Consider the following 22,530-nt stretch of genomic DNA (forward strand, 5'->3'; position numbering starts at 1 on the left):
TCTGCTGCTCGAGATTTCTCGAAACCAATAAGAGGATGTAATTACGACTACAGCTAACACAGTAGTCAATTACATTTATTCAATTTCAGTACAAATTAAAGAGATACTCATTAATTAAATGTTAAATGCACGTGCTCATATATTTTTACTTTTTCGGCATAGCTTTCTCTTAATATTTGTTTCGTGCTGCATTGCAAAGGGAAATACAAAAGTTTTAATTACAACTCTACTTAAAATATCTAATAAAATACAAAATACTTAAACGCTAATAAAACGAACGTTTCATAAGTGGAATTGAAAAGCAAACGATGAAAATTAATACTACAGTTTATATGCAGAAAATTTTACAAAAAATGGCTAATTATTATTGAAAGCATTAAAACCTCATCGTTATACACCGTAAATAATCCAAGTTTCCCTTTTCAGGTATTCTCTTCAGGAGTGCCATCAACGTCATATGAACATAAAAAAATATCAGATCTCGTCATAAAGTAGAAAAACTTCATTTGGAACATACTAAAAATTTGTTTCATAATTTGTAACAGCTCTTAATTTCTACCATTGTGATAGTTTATCAACTTTTAAAGAAATTTTAGTGCCACAGAAATTTTAAATACCATAATTCTCTCAACCTAGTGACTTCTGCAAATCTGCCGATTCGAAGTCGAGAGCTTCAAAACAACAGAATATGGATTTCATAGCTTTCAAGATTCTCACTTAAATTGGGATGGAATTTAATCATTCACTTATATACTTTACCTAATATCCGAATCCAGTTCTTCATAAAAATGAATTACTCTGATTGAAAGTTAATTAATTTGCTCCAAACTTATTAACGTATAATTATTAAATCTAATTTTTTCCCCAAATAACTCCTTGTAGCTCTGCCTGAGTTTTCCGGCTTAAATTTACCATTTCGTCAGTATTCTAAATTATTAAAAATAATCGCTTGCCATAATAATCATAAAAATAATATCGAATTCTTATTACGCTCAAATACGATCTTTGGAAATTACATGCACGAAGAAAATATTCAAAGATTTCCAAGAAACTCTACATTCTACCGACGCTGTTCGCACATTTTTTACACAATTTTGCTCTGCTGTTTAAAAAACAAATCTGAAAGGTTTCAGATTTTAAATTACGTCCAAAGGGGTGTTTTTTTAACGTACTGTACGTTACCTTTATTTATTAAATATCACGTTCTTTGCACTTAAACCATAAAATTCAGTTCAGTAGCAATATCACAAAATAATTTTAAAATGAGCATATCTTTAGAATTTCCGATACACAGTTCCGAGACCGCTGGAGATAAAAAGGGTCACCTCCTCTTCGTTAAAGTTTTACAAAATATGAAGCCGATGATAAACCGAATTCTAAATTTCAAATTTGGTCTTCCACATGCCCATATTCGTAGGAGGATTACGTCATTCAAAATTCGATGGTTCTATGTACCGTTGTTTTATCGCAATGCGAGAAACATACCTACATTTATGCAGATTTTTCATTATTTAATTTCTTTAAATATAACGCAAAGCGATAATACTTTGTGGTAACAGTTTGAAAAGTGATCGCAAAATCTCAAACCGAAAACAATAGTCCTTCAAGGACGTTTTCACTGCAGTTGTATTTTTGAAAGTATTAATTATCGACTGCTACTTGGCACTTTTGTTTTCAGGCAAAATGACGCTTCTAAAAAAGCAATGGGTAGAATATGTTTGTGTTCTTTCCGAAGAAAATTATTCGTGTCTAGTTATTAAGAAACGTTGTGAACGCCATGATAGTTCGATATCTGAAGCTACGATAGTTGTCACTACGATAATGTTGTCAATAAGGGGGGAAAATTAGCTTCAAAATTTGTTCTAAATACTTATCCAAGTGAAAAACGGAATGTTTCGAATGTTGCAAAAGTAAGATCTTTGATTTTTAATGTTAAAAAAAATTCCGCCAAGTCAATAGACAGTTGCAAAATCATTAAAATGCCCAGAGTCAACTGTAAACAAAGTGATGAATACTTATTTGAAGCTTAAAAGAGACGAGAAAACATAATGTGCATCGTATTTCTCCACGACATATTGCTGCAGAACTCTTCTTGAGAAACTTTTATCTGGACAAAAATGGAAAAATTTCAGAATAGACGAATCTTGGGTGTACTTATATGAAAGTAATAAAAATAGATCCATTTATTATGATGAAAGAGGAGAAAAAAACTTAAAACACGGTTCAAGGAATCTAACGAAAGGTTTTCTAATGAATCTATGATTGTTGCTGGTTTTTCATATAACAGTAAATTAAAAATGAAGAGAGCGAAGAAAAGTGTTCAAATCAATTCCACATATTATCAAAAACATATTTTATATCCAATTTTCAAATATGTAATACTTTCTCTTTTGCACACAGTGTTATCAGTCACTAGAGCGGCATGAGGACAAAACAAGCAGCGATGCGTCAAAATCTACTGTTAATTTACTGAAAAAAAATCTGATGTGTACACCACATGACTTCCTTGTACGGAATATTAAATTATACGAATTTTTTCTTTTCTTGCATTTCATTTAACTTATTAGATTGAATTAAACCTACTTCGCCGACAGCGCATAAACCACAATAGAATAAATGTTTTCACTTTTATTCACTTTGTTTACCATAGCGACACTCTAGCGCTAGGTTTACTTAACAGTATTATATTTCGTTCATATTATAACTCAGAATGCACAAAATTTATATCATTTAAAGAATTATCTAATCCTTGCCACATGTTCTATTCAAATACTATAACAAAGCTAGAACGATGTATAAAAGAAATTAAGCAAACAAAACGAAAAAGAAACAGTTTTTCACAGACGATTGAGTATTTCTCATTCAATTAATTCAGTTTTCACTTCGCGACAAGGCAAAAATACATAAAAACTCAAAATATTTGTATTAAAAATTACGAAGTAAATCTTAAATACTTATTTCCTCGAAAAAATTCCAGAAAGGATTAAGCATGATATAATTCGCAATAATAAATGAAGGCGTTATTTTTGTGTTGCGAAGCTTAGTCTCTCTAGATTGGCAACAAATCTACAATTTTGCTGTTTCAAATGTAAACAAATATGTCCGCCAAGTTATTTAAAACTTAACCGCACTTAAACAGCTTTTAAATTGTTGATAATTGTACAAATATTGCTTCCAGAATTACGAAAGGCATAAAAACTTTAACCGGAAAATAAAAACAACATAATTCAATCATTTTTAAAGCAAAAAATGTACAATTTACAAACATATAAGAGTAAAGAAACTGAGATCACTGAGCCGGGTAACAGAGTGGATATATTTATAAATATATTTATATACGTTTGGCGCGGCCGATTAAAACCAAAATACGAGATGCACATCTACATGTTATAGTAGTCTTATATACAAAATTTCAACGTTCTGAGGCTCCTTGTTTTTTGAGTTATGCGAGATACATACGTACGCACGCAAGTACGTACATACGTTCGTACGCACGCACGTACGTACATACGTTCGTACAGCCGCCACGAAAAATTCTCTTCAAAATTCATTTTAAAGCAGTTTTTTAGTTTTTTTGGAGGAAAAGAGTCTTTTATTCTGTCCTTACGTATAGATATCACTCAAAAACATCGTTAAATTGCATTCGAAAGCGGTCAAAGTGGATATTTTCGTTGAAATATGCTGCCTGAAGCTTTTCGCGATTACAATACTTCCTTTTTACTTCGTACAAGGAAGTAAAAACTGGAAGAAGAAACGGGTATCAAGGTCATATTCCTACTAAATCTCCTGATCTATCATCAATGTATTTTTCCTCTTATGGAATTTTAAAAAGCAGGTTGTGCAGACGTCGACCTACAACCTCCTGAGGCTTCGAATTTGACTTCGAAAGACTTCTGAGACTTTGTAATTTTTAAGCCAATATTTGGCTTGGAAATTACGGTGTATAAAGATAAGGGTTATTAAATAGAGCATTTAAATAACTATAATGAAAATCGATAAAAAATGTGCGATTAAAAATCCTCTGTTTATTAAACTAAAATATATCAGCAAAAATTTACGTGTTTGCTTAAACTATATGAGAAGTATGTAAGAACTAGCTGCCTAAGGGAAGGTATGTCTCTATGGAGTGTTTCCTAAAGCAAAACTGCGCAGCAAACCAAAAACAGGAAAAACCACTAGAGCACCCATACAGTCAATTCGTTTAACGGGATTTGATCTTGGTTCGAACTACAATTACTTTGAGCGGACCTTATTTGTTTACAGGCACATCTATGTTAAAAAACATACTGTTTCTTTAAGATATGTACAGTGTTGCCAGAAATTTTTCAACTAAAGTAGCAGGAGAATATTCGAAAAGGCGCAAAAAGTAGCACATAACGTCAGAGATCAGGTGATTTTGGTGACATCAGAGTTACGTATATTCATATAACCTCTGACGCCATCACAAATTCAGTGTCATTGGTTCCGTAAGTTTTGGACTGTAATTCGATTCTTAGTTGTTTTAATTAGGTATCTTAGTTTTGACGAAAATTTTAAAACTATATTGCTAGTTATCCATTGTTTAAGCATTCATTTTTTAAAGTAATTCTCCGTTTGAATTTAGCTTTTTATTTTTAAATTAATTTTTAATTAATTTTTCTTCATGTCCATTTATTAAGTACTCCTTCACGTTTGGGTTGTTAGCGCTTTTGTGCTAATATATTTGAGTTGGCAGTTAATTTATTTAATTAATTATTTTTTGCTTTATTTTAATTATTAATAATAAATACTTTTCAATGAATTTTCCGTTCTGCTTGCTTGACGTATTTAACTTCATCAAATTCTGATTTCTAACAAAATCTCCATTCTTCCATCGTTAAGTTTCTGTTGTTAATTAGAAAATCATTTTGTTTCGATTTTTAAGTCATATCAATTGTTTAGTTCAGTATTATAATCAGGAGAATGAATTTCAATTCATTCACTGTTGGAGTATCCAATATATGGCGCTCAAGCTACAAGTTGTCAAGAAGTTATCATCCTCACAAAATTGGGGGAAAACTGACTTAGAAACAAAATTTATAAAGCAATAAAATCATTAATATAAGTAGTAAGGTTAATAATTCTGTTATACACTCTTTTGCAAAACTCTTCTTTTTATTACTACTGTTTTGACGAAATTCTCCTATCTATAAATACAATCCTTGTTCCATGAGTCCAAAGAAAAACTTTTAATATGCTGATAATTTTCTTGGTTTGTTTTCCTCATTTTTTCTACCTTGTACGAAGTAAATAAAGTATTCTAATCGCGAAAATTTTTGGCTATCATATTTCAAAAAAAAAAAAAAAAAAAAAAAAAAAAAAAAATATCGATTTTGACTTCTATCGAATGCGGTCAAAATGGATATGTTTGCGTATCATCTGTACGTAAAGACAGAATAAAGGACTCTTTTTTCCAAAACGGGCTGCAAAAAGGATATAAAATGTGCTCAAAAGAGTATTTTTCTTGACGTCTGTACGTAGGAATGTACATTTGTATGTATCTCGCATAACTCAAAAATGATTAGCATTAGAACGTTGAAATTTTGTATATAGGACTGCTACAACATGCAGTTATGCATCTGTCTTTTTTGTTGCTATCGGCAGCATCAGAAGTACATATATGTACCAGCTCTTTTACTCGGTTCCGTAGGCTCAGTTTTTATTTTATTCTTATATGTTGGTAAATTGTACCTATTTTGCTTTGAAAATGATTGAATTATGTTGCCGGTTAAGGTTTTTATGCCTTTACTTAATTTGCATGTAATAGTTGTAGAATTATCAGCAATTTAAAAGTTGTTAAAAGTTGTTTAAGTACGACTAAGTCTAATTTTTTTTTTTACCATAGCAGCCATATATGTTTACATTTGAAACTTAGCAGAATAGTGAGTTTAGTTATTTTCTGCACCTTCAGTGTTTTTTTTGCCGAGTGGGACCAAAAGTAAACTTTCAGTTGCACCAAAAAATGTGTCTTCCTGCGCGCTGGCCGAATTGCTTTTGCGTAGAAAGTCTAATTTTAATCGTAAAAATTGCTTTTAAAATTGTTTTAACTGTATTTTGTGTTTTATGTTTTTCTATATTTTTCAATTTTTAATGAAGATATTTTGAGGTTTATGTATATTTGCCTTGCCACCAAGTGAAAACTGAATTAAACGAATGGGAAATCTATCTCTATTGAAATTCGGGGAAATAAGTTTGAATGAAATGCAGAAAAAAAAAAAAAAAAAAAAAAAAAAAAAAAAAAAAGGCGTATAATTTAGTATTCCGTGTAAGGAAGTCATGTGGTGTGCATAATCAGATTTTCTTTTATTTTAAATATCTGAGCTAATATATGTAATGAGTGGTGAGGGTACAAAGTAAACTAAGCAGATTTCTTTTTTTTTTCCCCTAATGACAACTTCATTTGAAGTATGGAGTCTAAGAATTCGAAATACATTCTCTTTCGATATCTGGCTTTGGTCTAGGTGTGCATTGTTTATTAGCAAATTTGAAAGAATAAACAAAGCAGTTATCCAAACACATAAAAATACCAACTGTTTGCCCCTACTTTATGATTTCAGGATTTCTATTTAAGCCAAAATAAATTTATTTATTTATTTATTATAAAGTTTATATTGTAAATTTTAGTAAATACATTCCTTTAACATATAAGGGCTTTACGGTATATTAAAAATTTTTGAAGTTGCAAGAAGTAGCTCAAGGAAACAAGTAGCAAAGCAGCAAACAAGTAGCAAAAGAGCAAACATTTCTCAAAATCGCAGATACGTAAGTTTTAGTCACATAGGTTTTTGTCAAAAGTAGCAAATTTGCGAAAAGCACGATCTGGCCACACTGGGTATGTACGATTTAAAGGAAAATTATACAATTTATTTCAGGAATCCATAGTTTATGACAAGATTCGAGGCCTAAAATATTTTACAGTTTATGAAGCATGGATTAGGAAAGAATATAATACAACGCTATTATCATTTTTGTGAAGGAAAATCAAGAGGATGAGCTCTAAAGATTTTTGAATGGGATGATCCAACCTAACAGAATACCGACTAATTACTTCCGAAAACTCACAGTTTCCTCTCTTTTCCGCAGTTTGCTAGTTTTCTTATGCATTTAGTTTCTTGTATCTAATTCTCCAAAGAAGAAGATAATATATAAAGAACCTTTTATTCACCCCACTTTCTCCTGTTATGAGCAACGACGAGTACCACTCACTGGTTGCTGAAAATCTGCTTCGAGCAGCTGCTTTCGACGTAACCCGCTTCCGTAATGCTGACAGGAATGAAACGCGCCCGTCAAGGGCTTGCTCGAGAGAGGGGGAGGAATGGAAAAAATTTATCCAAAAGAACGAAAAATAGAATAATAATAATAAATAAAAAAAATCCCTGAAGAAGAACCGGTGGAAAGTTGCCAAGTAGCGAAAACGAAACAAGCAGATCGGATGGTGGTACATTATAGCAAGAGGGAGGGGGGACCAATTTTTTGGTGGTAGTAGTGCCGTAACAAAACCGCACGTCGGGGAGGGTGATGAAGATGGGGGGTGAGCCCACCAAAGTGGGCCGTCAAAATGATGGATTCGGTTTCCCACTGCTGCAATCACTTCGCGGGCTACAAGGCTGTCGGCGGAGCAGATTGCGCAACCTGGGCTTCATTAATAAACTGACGAAAACTCTCCTTCGTGCCCCGCCCCCCTCTTATAAGCAATCTCGTCTCCCCCTCCCACCCCAGCGTTCCTCTACCGGTGGTGCACTTCGCTGTTTTATTTGGGCACATGGAGGTTGCTAGAATGGGAAATGGGGTTTTTATCTGTAGGTAAGGCGTAAAAATTTTTTTCTCCATTCAGTCGCCAAATTGTTGGGTTGGTGCGACGAGGTAGCCTTAACAGTTCCAGACACAGCGAGCGAATTTCGGAATGTGCTGCATTTCAATAAAACTTAAAAGAAAATTTTCATCCAATTTTTTTTTTCTTTTTCTTTTTATAAGTATTATTATTGCATAAATGTAAGCGTAAGTATTTGTTTTCGTGCTAAACCTCGCAGAGCTTTTTTTAAAATTGCATCCACAAAAGGTGCTAAAAATCTCTTTTTCTGTACTGTATCAGCTATCCGAGTTTCTAGTTATTGTGTAAACGTAATAACTATAGTTTGAGTTACATTTTTTACATATGGGGGGTAGCCATATGAATGGCATAAAGCATATTCAGAAATAAATTTCCTCAAAGCGAGCAGGACTGAAGGTACTAAAAGGTTATCTTATAAACAATGGAAAAAAATTGCTGTAATTAGAATTATGAAAATATAATTGTATCAAAATTTATACTTGATGAGTGTTATAATGAAGAAATTTTATAATAATAAAATATTATGGGTATCATCCAAAATTAATTAATGATGCAAATTACCATGTGTGCTCAATTAGCACGTGATCTTAAAGTTAATATTGCTCTGTATAGAATGCAATACCCTGATTTTAAAATTATGATAAAAGTTATCTTCTTTTAATCTATTACTAGCAACTTAGAAACACAGTTGTACTTACTCCTTGCTTGTATAGTTCCAATAACTAATATATCACACTTTCACATGTGATTACTTTATTACTATTTTTTAAGAGCTATTAAATTATTTATCATGATTATGTAAAATATTTCCAAAGAGACAAAATAAATTCCACCATGATTTTTTAAAATCCATCAAAGCTCTATTCACGGCCAAATTACACACAATCATGAGACACATGTTTGTCCTTAACAATCATGCTTGATACACTGTCGGCGAAGTATTGAACAAGGAAAAATCACTGCTACTGATCTTTCTTGAATCTATGCTGATTATTTTATAAGGCCCACCAGCGGCCGAGCGGGGTAAAGTTGCTGAACACTGGTATTTCGGTCTGAGACCTTGAATCCCGTTGAATGGGCATTTCCGTGATTTTTCCCATGTCTATCGTGTATACGAGCCAGTTTCGCTTAGTCCTCCACGAAGACATACCTCCCCTTAGACAGACACCGCTCGTTTGCTTTGCCATAATAAAATAAATCAAAATCAAAACATGACGAAAGCATTCGAACTTTTGCCTATTTAATTTTAAGAGCCTCCCAGACGGTAAAGTGGTTAGGGCAGCCGACTGCGATACCGGAAGGCCCGGATTCGAATCCTGGAGAAGCCATGGATGCAAATTGTCTGTCCCCTCATAGGCGATCACGGTGGCCACCTATTAGGTGCCTCCATGATAAAATGGCCACCACTTCTGGCCTTGCGAGTGGCCAATGCTGAAAAAAAGCAAGTGCCTACCATTCGATTAAAAAAAAAGTGTTCTTTAGATGACAGCACAATTAGGTTGCTTGAATCAAATATATTATTTTAAAATTTCTAATGACACATTGCAAGATCATTGAACATAAAATTAAAAACAAAACAAAGACGAAAAAGTTGAAATCTGTATATCTATAAACTCAGAGTGTTCCTCGACACCCAGTAGTACTCTGAAATCGAAATACAAGGAAGGGCAGAGCATTTGCGGAGATGTGGCAAGTCCGCATCTTCCATTAAGATTACCGAATTTTTGCCAGAGCTATAGATCATTCTGCTGTACAAGAAGTTGCATGGAGTACGCCATAGGGACGTAGATCCCATATTAAAGAGTTTAGCTGCCTAAGATCATCCTAATAAAACTTGAAATTAAATTCCAAATATTGCTTCCATTCACACAGGAAATAGATTCTTCTCGAGACCCAAAACTAGTCGACTGAACAAGATCGTCTAGTTTTGGGTTCTAGAACTGAAATTAAGAGACCGTTTCTGTAATCCTCCCTGTGTGTAACATGAATACGAGTCAATTTCCCTTCGGATGTCCTCGACGAAGACATTTCTTTATTAGAAAAATAATCATTGTATGTTTTGCCATAATTAATTAACCCACTTCGTTCTTTTTCTTGTAAAATTATGTGTAATTTTTTAATGAAATCCTTAATAAAATTATGTAATTTTCATGTAAAACTAGGAATAAGGAAAAGTATTTAATTTTTATAGCATTGGGGTTAAGACACATAACTATCGAAATAAAAAAATAAATTATTTGTGTCGAATAGTTCTGTGGAAACTGAGTATTTTTTAGGTTCCAAAGTTCTCCAGCAATAATTAGATCCTTCTAAAAATAAAAGGACCTTCTTTTTGTTTGGTTTTTTTTTAAGTATACCTGGCTAAGCAAGTCCTCCTCAAAAGCATCTGTACTCTTAGGCAGATAGCCTCGAGGTCTTCTCGTACCACCACCGGTTGAGAATCGCTGATCTAATCATTTCAAAGTCATGTGTTTGTCTGGTAATGGTTTGTAAGTATTCAAAGTGGTTTTTTAAAAATTTTTTCAATCGTAAATAAAACACTTTTTATGTCTTCACTCAAGTTCAGATACACTTTTTTAAACTTGTAGTGGATGACACTTCATGTTAATACAGTTTTCTCACATATTATAGTCAATTCTTACTTATTTATTCCTGTTTATCAGAACTAATGATATGCGGTTTTTATTTAAATGGTCATTATTCATTATTTTTTAACAATAAATAATGACCGTTTATTAGGAATTCTCACGTGCTGCAAAAATTAATTTTATAACAACTTATAGTACATGACTGTGATAAATGGGACTGTAATATTTAACAAAAATAAGTGGCAACAGTAAGACAGAGTTCTAAAGACTTTTAAAGTGTATGGAATTAAATAATTGTGTTTTTTATAGAGTTGGATATCTCATTATGTAGCGAAAATTCTTCCCATATTTCTATGTTAACGTGATAATAATATACGTTTAAAATATAACCCTTTAAAAATGTCCCTTGCTTCATAAACGAAGAATGCTAAAAGAAAACTACAACACAACGCAAGCGACGATTAGAGAAAGGAAAACATAAGCGAAAAAAAAAAAAAAAAAAAAAAAAAAATTCATACGGAAACCTCTTCGCAGCAGGTCAAGCATATATCGCCTTGAGTCCTGTGAAATTATTAGATGGAATATTAATTGAAGAACTGGACTGCTCGAAGCTCACTGGAAAGGTTCCTAGCAATAATGAAGGATTACAAGAGATGGATAGAATGAGAAATTATAGGCCACCGTCAGCTTCAGGAATTAGAAACGAAAAAATGTTAATAATGTTAATAAAAATTAACTAAAATAAAATTTTTCTTTGTTGACCTAAGTAGGAATTGACTTTAAAACAAAATTATTTATATACTTGTTTCGGTATGCATTAGCTTAACTGTTCGGTTAGGCAAGTACTGGCAAAAATTTACGATTTACATGCATCCAGTTTACAGAACAGACATCTTCTGCTTTTAGACATTTATATTTTATTTTTCTTAGTAACCTTTATTCTATTCTTTGATAGCTGAAATGAAGTCGACATACGTCATAGAAATGTCCTGAAATTATGAACACTTGAGAACAGGAAACAATAAAGTTTTTTCTTTAAATATTCGAGCAGATGTCGGCAACGAAACACTTGCTGAAGGGATCTGGTTGCCTAAGTGAGTAAAAATAACGAAATCTTTAAAGTTATGATTTGAAATAATAATTTGCTTTAGTAGATTTATTTTATTGTTATTCCTAATTAGTATTTATTAGTTTTCATTTCATTTTGTAGGATATGAGAATCAAATTTAGTCTTATAAAATGTTAATTTTAATAAAATGATGGCTCTTAAAAATAAATAAAAAATTCAAAATTCAAAAAAGGAAAGAAAGGAAGCTTTAGCAAGTCTAAAGCTATTTTTTACAGTGTTTAAAATCCCCTTTTGTTTTAAGTTTTCAGACAAAAATAATTTAATTGTCATATTCGTTTTAAAAATAGTCATCATAATGTTCTGAACTAACAACTGAATTGTTGCAGAAACTATTAAAGTACTTATTTTTAGTTCCTTTTCTACTTTTTTCCCTTAGGCTATTTTAGGAATATGTTTAGAATATTCTGCAACTCAGAAAACATTTAAAAAAATGTAAATGAAATAAAATGTTTGAAAGCATATCATTTATAAAATTTTATAGTTAAATCTTTAAAGTTCCGAGACTGAGAAAGTTACTATATGCTTTTCGTGCTAGAGATGCTGTTGGTTTCGAAACTTTCTTTTGTTTGTCTGAATCGTTTTTCAAACTGTTGCCATTATTTTTAAAGAAATTAAATAATGAAGAACCTGTATGTATATATGCATATATGTTTCCAGCATTGTGGAAAAGCTAGAGCTATTAAAATTTGAATATATTTAGTATTCTATCAGAACATGCGTATCTGGAAGCCCGAATTTTGAATTTTTAGTCCAAAGGACGTTAGCCCAGAAGAGCATATTAATTTCGGTTTAGCATTTTGCGCCGAAAACATTAAAAGTCTGAATCACTTTTAAAATTGCCACCAAATATTATCGTCCTGTATTATATTTAAAGAAATTTAATAATGAAAAATCTGCATATATGTATGTATGTTTCTGTCATTCTGATAAAACAGCGGTACCTAGAGCCATCAAGTTTTAAATAACGTACGTCTCCACCCGAATATGGGCATCTGGAAGCCCAAATTTGGAATCTGGAATTTGTTTTACTATCTACTTCATAGTTTGTAAAGCATTTATGAGATTTTGATTAAGAAGCTCAACGATTTCAAAGCGAGCAGTGGCAACGGGAGGAAAAAAAATTATCAGCAGCGCGTGAGACTGTGTATCGGAAATCCTAAGCATATTCTCTTTTTATATTATTTTGCGATAGTGCTATTGAATTGAATTTTATGGTTTAAATGCGAAGAACATGATATTTAATAAATAAAGGTAATACGCAAAACGTTAAAAAAATGCGCCTTTGAGCGTCATATAAAAATTAATTAATTTTTTTTATTTATTTCATGTTTTGTACAAATTTAATGAATTTTTGATTAATAAATTCAGCGATTTGAAAGAGAGAAATGGCAATACTGTTCGAAATAAAAGATTTTTATCTCCAGCTCGCATGGCTGATGCTCTTCAGAAAAATGTAAGATTTAAATGGAAAAATACGAGTATAATGTTATCTTTTAATTTTAATTAATAAAAAAACTCGGCTATTTAAAACCAGTGTTTTGCCGCTATTGAAAATGAAATATTTTTATCTTCAGTCGCCTGGTTGGTGCCATTCAACGAAACCTAACATGGTTAACTTTAAAATTTAATCTGAAAGATTTCTGAGCAACAAACAAAAAAATATAATAGCGATGAACACAGCTCTTAAGAATTTTCTTATAGTTTTTAATATTATTCATTTCAATAAACGTACATTAAGATCATAAAATGTCTAATTAGAAATATTAAATATTTTTATAAAATTACACTGGCTGAACTCATTGAAATCATTATATACATTTAATGACTATTTTTTAACTACTTTTGTTATCATAGAAAATACAAAATAGGATAATTAATTTAAGAGGGTGGCAGCGTAAGAGGCTAGTTTTAAAAAAGTAATATAGCGGATATAAAAATGAGTATGGCAATGCTTGAGATATACCGGCAATCCCAAAGGTTATCCAGTATTTAAATATTTTGGGGTTTTGTTGTTGAACTTTATATGGCATGAGTGCGAAGTATGTGATATTTAATAAATAATGTTCAACATGCAAAAGGTTGATTATAAAAACACAAGCACACAAGTTAGTTTTATAAAAGATCTTATTAAGAAAACTGAACATTGAAATGAAAAACTGAGGAAAGACTGAAAAAAGATAGGAAAATGTATGCCAACACTGAACACTGTATAGGGAATTCTAGACAACTGCTGCTATGCTGGTGTTGAAAATTTTTTGCTTTAGATGTTGAATTGTATGTGGTGAATGTGCGAATAAAGCGATAAAAAGACAGGAAGGAAAAAGGTTTAGAAGACGAATCTAAGAGCAGACTGGTAAATTGCGAGTTCAGAGAAAGTAAAAATAAATCTTGTCAAAATCCCCTGGGGAGCTGTCAAAACCTAAATCCTTTCATTTTTTTTTTAAATTAATGCATAACATTGAGTATTGAGCACAAGAAAGACTGATATAGTTTTTTGTGCTTGATTGCTATCATTTCTGGTGATGTAACACAGCAATGTTCAGTACTTATCCAGAACTAAGAGAATATGTAATGCCAATAAAATTTTTCTATTAAAGTAGAAGAAATGAAAGAGACTAATTTTTAGCCCAAAGCGGCGGTAGCCCAGTAAGGGCTATTACTCTCAAAACGGCATTTTGTGGCATTTCACTATGAACGGCGAATCACTTTTTAAATTGTTGCCACTAGATATTATCGCCCTACATTCTATTTAAAGAAATTAAATAATGAACAATCTGCATGAATGTAGGTATGTAGGTAGACTTGCAGACTTTAACATTTTAACATTTTAAACTTTTTAACTTGTTTAACTTTTTAACCTGTATTGACTTTTTAACTTAGCTTTATAAACTATATTAACTTACTTTTTTCATTAATTTTAACTTAACTGTATTAACTTGAACCATTTTTCATTAACTTTGTTATATACTATTAACTTACTGGAGTTCTTTCGTTTATTTGCTGCCTGTCCGTACCGCATAAAAACCATGGTTACTGGTAGACAACCAATGCGTCTTTAGGCAGCCACTTCTACAAATCAGTATACTAAAACTTGGGCTCTGTGTCCTTTCCAAAGAACCATGCCCATCTTAAAAGATATCCAACAGCTAGATTTTCCATAGAACTGCCAATGCTGACCACATCTTATCTGGCTGCCTCGATCTTCATGCATACTTTTAATGTTCTTAGATTTACAAAACTCTCTGATGCTACATGAAGGACTGCTGGCAGATCTATGGAAAATCCGCTTGATCTGTAAAAGTTTCAAAAAAGAATTCTTTCTTAATATCCTACTAATAATATTACTTATTCTTTCCACTACTGTATAGCCGTATGCTAAAATCTAATTAAAATTCATATTGCTTTATAGTATGTTATGTGTTTTGTTTATTCATGAAAAAGAATTAAAGGAATAATTAGGTGAAAGTTCTTGTTTTTATTCTGAACCTAACCATAAAAATACAATAATTTCTTCAACTGCATTCTTAGATTATTTTTGCTAATACTTTTTTTAATTTTCTTTTTAGGTTCTATCCTATTTTTCTTTTACTTACAGGAAAGAGCTATGATGAAGATAAAAGTTCACATAGTTTTATTTTTCTTTGTTTGTTTTGCTATAGCAGCTTTCGCAAGTAAGTTTAACACCAGTCTATTTTGAAACTTTTACTAATTCGACTAATAAATTTAACAGTAATTTTTTTTCTCTTAACAGTATGTTTAGATTGCACAAATACTCAGTTGTTCTATGTTAGGCATCTTATCTTTCCACTTAATCTCCATGCTTCCTGAGTTATTGGTCGAAGCAGGAGTTGACCTTTGCAATGTTCATCTGGCGTCCTTGATATTAAGCCACCACGAAACCGCTCTTTGACATCTTCCTTATTACGAAGTCTGTGGGGCCATCCAAATGTTCGCTGACGGCTAGGAAAAGGTGAAACTCAATTAGAGTAAGTTCGTAACTGAAGCATAGTTCGAATTATTTCATTGAAAATGTTACAAGAGTTCCCAAGTGAAGTATTCATATGTAGATAAGTGTTATTATGAAACAGTAATAATGCGTCTTTTCTCAGCAATACAGGGTACAGTAAAGTTAATAATAATAGATCCAGTGTTCCATCCATCGCTTTTTAGAAAACGGACCTCCAGTATTTTCCTGTGATTCATAGCCATCACTTTAATAGTAGATGGTCTTGAACCTCATCTTGTAGAGATCTTGCGGAGACATTCTATTCCATTCTGTTCGTTCTACAACTCGATTGATATTATAATCTTTCTAAAAACGGATTCTTTGTAAATATTGGACCTTTAGACTTCCACCAACAGGCAATGAGATCCTGCAGTTGGTATTTGCTAAACGTCCAGAAATGATAAAAGTGTGTGAATCCTCTGTTTGCATCAGCACATCAGCTATCTTTCTATCTTTAAACAACAATTGCTGCAGAACTTCACGTGATGAGAGGTTAGTTACCAATTGTCCTAAGTGGAAAGCTTCACAATCATGCCCATCAATCTGGCATGGCTGTTGCTGCTTTACACGCTGTGAACATTCTTCTGGAGATACTTAGGTATCACTCAAAAGACTGCACACGCTTTTCTAAATGTGTTTCGCTCTTTGCTGTTCATATAGTAAACCCTAGCCGAACAGACTTGCAGAATGCGATTTTGCATATATGCGTTAGCTTGACTGTCTCCATTTATTTTGTCCAATTCTAGAATTATACTCGGTACGCTGCAGAATTTGGAGGCTCTGCGGTAGTCCACTTTAGTGACTAATTTTAACATTCATTCATTAATGAACTCAAACGTTACTTGGAACAACGAAACTTAAGCTTTAAGCTTCTGATTCTCGCTAATTCTCCAAGATACGGCATTGAGGCCTTCACAACATTGCATCCAAATGCAGAAACTTTATTCCCTGCCCCGAACACTATTTCCTTAATCCAACCAATAAGTAAAGGAAACATAAGCATTCAAAGCTTCGGTGCCAGTCATGTTTATATTTCTGCAAATAAAGCGCTAGACACACTAATAGCATTTTGGGAGCAATTCAACCTGAGACGCTGCATAGAAATGATTAAACTTGCATGGAGTACGTGAATTCCTCAACAATAAATACTCGCTTTCCAGAAGTTGTCAACAATGTTTCTGTTAAAGGATTTCCATTGACAGAAGATAAAGACAAGGAAATCGTATAAATTTCGAAAGCAATAGGCGGCGAAGGATTTTCAGATATGCAAGACGGAGAAGTTAAAGAATTAATCGCGAATGATGATCGGGAAATGGCAAATGAAGAACTGGGTGATCTTATAACAGAAACTCACGATAGAAACAGAGATAGTGAAGGACTGAATAATTGTCGGATTTTGTAATGGAGATTGAGTCAAATGAAGAAAAAAGGAGACGCTTTATGAGAGGTATATGAGAGGTATTAAAAAACTCTGCACAATTTACCGAGATATGTTAAATGAGTTGCTTTGATGTCCTAAACAAAAATAATCAGTTATTTAGCGAAAACTTAAATTGTGTTATGTACCATTTTATTTAGTAATAGAAATCCTTTCAATAAACTTTTATTTCATTTTTACCTTTAAATTACGATTTTTAAGTTCGTATAAATGTATACTTTCTTAACCTGAAATATATCTAAACCATTTTTTACCATAGAAAATTAAGTTTGAGGAACATGATTTTGCCGTATTGGCAATATGTTATTGGCATGACCCCGCATTCGCAAGAGTTTATTATATTAACTTTTAAATCTATGTATTCAATATCTATGTATTTTAAATCTATGTATTCAATATTCAATATATTGAATGCGGAGTTTCAAATAAATATGCTAAAATATACAAAGATGGTAAATTTTCTAGCTTAATTATAATAAATAAGTTCACACCTTTTAAGAAACTACTTGAAAGGATTGAAAACATACCATGTATAAATCATGCAGTTCATTCTGCCAAAAAACAGAATACTGTTTTTTGGAAACTTCATATCCCAAAATACAGAGGCTATTGGTAGCTGTTTTCCATTGGTTTTTAAAGAAGAAAAATTATGTTCCAGTTTTTAAATACTTACACATTATACTAAACATATTTGTATCACATAGCGCAGAGATTTATAGGCCTGAAATGATGAAATTGGGCTCTATTTTTATCCAAATGCTGTTTTTTCTTATGCAATTTTAACCGATTTTCTAATATTCGATTTAGAATACTTTTATTTAATGTTAAATTTGTTTTGTAAATGAATAATTTCGGAATTTTATTGTTTTCAGTTCTGGACAAAATTGAAAAAAATGTCTGTGGAATGAAATTTATATCAAATCTCTAACTTAATTTACTGATTTTTGGCAATTTTTCAAAAGTACCGCGATTTTTTGCATCGTCGCAGTTTTTTAAAACTTCAGTATCCAAAAATACAGAGGCTATTGGTACTTTTTGTAGACGACATTGCTTTGCTGTAAAAAACATTGGCCTGCTTGGAAAAAGTTTTTTAATTGCAACTATATTTTTCAAAAGGTAAATTATCGTCTGCTATTTGACAATTTTGCTTACATGCAAAATGGCGCTTTTAAAGGAGAAATGGAAGGAAGGCTATGCTTGTGCTTTTTCCGAAAATATATTCGTATTTAATTGTTAAAATGTGTTGTGAAAGACATTATTTTTTATGTCTAAAGCAACGATAGATAATATTATCAGGAAGGAAGAAAAAAACGTCAAATTTTGGCATCAAGGAAAACATTGCTCAAAATACATATCGAACGAAAAAACGTAATGCTTCGAATGGGATAAGGTAAGAATTTTAATGCTAAAATAAAAATCTTTGAAGTCAAACGATAGTTGTATGACCACTAAAATGCTCCGTGACAACTGTAAACAAATTGATTAGTGCTGATTTGAATCTTAAAAAGGCGAAGAAACCTAATGTACATGTCCATCTTCACCACATAATCGCCGAAAGCAGAACGCGCTGCAGAATTCTCTACGAGAAACATTTATCAGGACAAAAGTAGAAAAATGTTAAAAGGGATTTATGATTGTTGCTTTTTTTTTTTTTTTTTTTTTTGATATAACGACAAATTAAAATTACGGAGAGTGCAGAAAACTGTTAAGGTCAATTCCACATATTATCAGGAGCACATTTTATACCCAATTTTCAAATGAAAAAAAATACCCACAGTGCCATCAATAAGTGCATTAAGACAAAGCAAGCAGCCGCTCGTCAATATCCACTGTAAATTTCCTGGAAAAAAATGGAACAAGAAACGCCTATCAAGGACATACCCTTTACTCATACCTCTTATAAATCTCCTGGTGAAACATTCATAGATTTTTGCGCTTTTGGATTTTTAAAAAATAGATTGTCCACGTGTCGACCTCCAACCCTCCTTGGACTTTGGAAGGCTGTTCAAGAAGAATGGGATAAAATACTTCTTCCGCTTCTAAAAAAAGCTTCATTATCTTGGAAATTACGATGTAGAAAGATAGTGAAGAATAAGGGTTATCAAATGGAACATTTAAAACACAAAATGTTAGGTAAAATGTTAGGTAAAAATGTTAGGTAAAATATTTTTGTAAGTGTGCGAACGTGTGTCTAAAAATGTGCGAACAACTTTAGTACAGCAGTTAAAAAATTTTGATTTTTTTTTCAGGTTGTAAAACAATTTTCTTTTGAAACAAGAATGGTCGAAAATATTAATTAGATCAGTTTTTATTTTCCCCCCACTACTGTGTAGCAGTACGATTTTAAACAGAGGGGGATACCACTTAAATCATTGCTGTAAATGACTAATGTAATCATTTTGCTATCTTTTCCACAAATATTGCGTTAATTTAGTAGTGCGCTGCCAGCGCTTTAAAAAACTATCAGAAAAATCAGTTAAATCAGGCTCTGTTATTAATGTTAAAGGTCACCCAACTAGAAAGTGTGCGGGTGTAAGAGCTTCTAAATCATTGGTGTCATTTGACAAAGGAGATATTGGACGTGAATTTAAAAATCCTTCAATCTGGTTCAAAATTGTAAGAAACTCCTCAAATGTAAAAATCAATCTCCCAACTGCACGCTTAAGATAAAACTTAAACGATTTAACACCTGCCTCCCAGATACCTCCAAAGTGAGAAGCCCTGGGAAGGATAAACTTTCAATGAATTCTTTCAGATGTCAGTTATTTGGTTAAGAATTCATCAGGGTATTTCAACAAATTGTAGAGTCGCTTCAATTCATTGCTAGCCCCAACAAAATTTCGAGCATTATCGCTAAATAATGACGCACATTTACCCCTTCTAGAAATAAATCGTTTTAAAGTTGCAATAAATGATTCTGTAGACAAATTTGAAACGATCTCGAGGTGGACTGCACGAGTCAAGAGGCAAACAAAAATTGCAACATAAATCTTTGACATTCATTGCTATTTTATAAGTAAATTATTCTTCGTAGGATACCATTATGGTATTTGTTTTTTCTTAATTTTATTATTTTATGTAACAATTTCTTTCTCCAGGATAGGTTTCCATTCAGTGTCTACTTCCTTTTGATATCCTAATTTTTCTTACTGCTCTTATAAACGCATCAAATGAATTTAACTGATAGGATAGAATTAAAACTACTAGTTAGAGAGCTAACATTTTTTTATCTTTTTATTACTTTATATAGAAGCTGCTTAGCATTTTACTTAATTGAGTTTTTTAATTTTATAATTTTATACGTAACATTCTATTCTCTCTCCTTTTTTATTTCCAACGACAGATTGTACATTAGGCGTTTATTTATTTGTTTATCTGTTTTAATTTTAATTAAAGATCTATAAATGATTTAATTAAATTTAAGTTTTTACTAAACATATACTTCAGATTTACACATCAACAGAATCTGAATAACAGAAAAAACATAAATTTGCAATCGAAATTGTTTACTACGAAATTTACCAAGCTTTTTTATGTGAGTTTAGCGTATCTCATTAATTTGCAAAGAAAACAGCATTGGAAAAAATTACTGTAGAAGCAGTTATTAGCCAAATGTAGTCATATGGTCGCCAAGTCTGAAGATTCTTGGCGACTTATCGCCAAATCTGAAGACAAAAATTAGTCACCAAAACCGTTGCCAGCTTGGCAATATCTCGCCAATTTAGCGAGATGGCCATTTACTCAATGTTAAATAGACTTACCCCTGTATTCTTATTTTTCCGGCAAAGTACCCTGCCTCTAGAATTTTATATTACATTACACAGGAAAATATAAGTTCACATATAATTTCACTAAAATTATTGGTATATGTACAAAATTAGTAAAAATATGGAAATACTTTTCTTCATTCCCTTCCCTTAGGAAGAACAAGTGTTAATAATCAACAGGTATTACTGTTGAACGGGCATTACTAATATTACTAATGAATCAATAATATACTGCATTTCCTTTTTCTTTTCTAATATTGTATTTCCAGAATACAGTGACGTTATGAAAGTTGACAGTGGAATTTAAATGAAGTATTAAAAATTCTACAAATAAAACTTTTCTTGGCAAACCTATGTCCCAATCTTTAAAAAATTCATAGTAGATAAATTTGTTTTCTTACTGTTGCAAATTCGGTGAAACTACCCTAATAACCTGTTTAGACAGTTTTAGTCTCCTGTGCAGTTGATCGGTATAGAGAAGTGATACCAGATACTAGTATTAATTGATGTTTTATGAAAACTGATAATTTTCAGAGAAAAATGATTATTTTTACAGTTCCTATGTTATTTACTTTATAATTACCTATATTATATTTATATTAATTATAATAAATCTCTTGAATTGCACCAAATTGTTATTTTTTTCCCTCTAATGCCCAAAAGCCTTCAAAGAACACGAAAAATGCTACGAGTTTGATCGTATTTGGTGTAGGTAAAACAAAAACGTTCTACGAATTAACTCGTAGCTGGCGCCTAAACACAAACTTCGACCTACGAGATAATTCATGGTTGGCAGCGAGCGTGTTAATCTTACCATATTTTAGTTCGTGCAAAATGCTTTGCAAATAATTTTTTTCCTTATTTTAGAGTTCTGTCCGCCACCGTTGCATCCCGAGGCTTGCAAACACGATTATACGTACAACCACTGCTGTTCTCAGGGTGATTGCAAGTCTTATGATATCTGCTGCGTAGAACCTTGCGGCAATGTTTGCAGGAGAGCCAGAGACGTGGAGACTTCTGGCGTTGCTTTCAGGAACGGAGACGAATGCCAGCTTGGTAAAGTGACGAAAGGCTTCTGGAGCAACCTTTTCGGCTGAAGAAAGAAAGCATTAGTCACTGCAGATGAGCATGTGCAATATATATGTGAATCTGTGTATATTTTGTTCTAGCTTTTATTAAGTAAACGGCAACTTCAAATATGTAATTAAAATCTAAAGCAAATTCAGACGTTGTGTTTTGATACAAATTTAATACATTAAAGCTCCTCATTGTAAGGTTCATAAACACTTTTTGAAACAGACAGATGTCTTTAAATCGCCATCTGGATAATACGTCCTGCAGTTTATTTCATTACTTTCTCAAAAAACTCAATTTTTTAAAAATAATTTGTAAAGCATGTTTTAATTAATATATTGTTACGCTTCTACGGGTTTTGGGTTTGTTGTGATTAACGACAACACTTGATGAAGAATGAAAACACAATTCATTAGCCATTATTATTGAAGACAGCTCCAAAAACACGTTTACAGTCGTCGAAAAACTAAGACAAGCACGCTGAAACAATCAACAACACAGCCTTCAGGCTATCAGGCTATAATGGTGAAGACAGATTAATGGCAAAACACTAGAGTACAGCTCCCGATTCGATTCGGTTGTTCTCGGAACTCAACGTACTCTCGAAACTCTCCATGCTACAACTCGCAATGCACTCGACGATACACTCGATAGCCTCAACGATAGGCACTCTCGATAC

The 22,530-nt window shown here is 32.2% G+C and overlaps 1 protein-coding gene across 1 annotated transcript; it reads left to right on the forward strand.

Moving 5' to 3' along the window:
- Positions 1-11,393: 11,393 nt before the first annotated feature.
- LOC118197360 (U14-lycotoxin-Ls1a-like) lies at positions 11,394-22,002 on the forward strand. The gene is made up of 3 exons (XM_035368860.2): positions 11,394-11,531; positions 15,133-15,237; positions 21,645-22,002. The coding sequence occupies exons 1-3, from the start codon at positions 11,489-11,491 to the stop codon at positions 21,872-21,874; spliced, it is 378 nt and encodes a 125-aa protein (XP_035224751.1). The 5' UTR covers positions 11,394-11,488; the 3' UTR covers positions 21,875-22,002.
- Positions 22,003-22,530: the final 528 nt, after the last annotated feature.

This window comes from Stegodyphus dumicola, chromosome 1 (assembly GCF_044657685.1).
Source record: "Stegodyphus dumicola isolate Sdum_Otavi_A_Nest chromosome 1, ASM4465768v1".
Lineage (NCBI taxonomy): Eukaryota > Metazoa > Arthropoda > Arachnida > Araneae > Eresidae > Stegodyphus > Stegodyphus dumicola.

Excerpts from the sequence above, each read along its gene's own strand:
- LOC118197360 (XM_035368860.2), top strand. The coding sequence starts at position 11,489 with ATGTCGGCAACGAAACACTTGCTGAAGGGATCTGGTTGCCTAA. Across the intron at positions 11,532-15,132 it reads GAAGGGATCTGGTTGCCTAA|GTTCTATCCTATTTTTCTTT; the intron begins GTGAGTAAAAAT and ends TTTTCTTTTTAG. Across the intron at positions 15,238-21,644 it reads TGCTATAGCAGCTTTCGCAA|AGTTCTGTCCGCCACCGTTG; the intron begins GTAAGTTTAACA and ends TCCTTATTTTAG.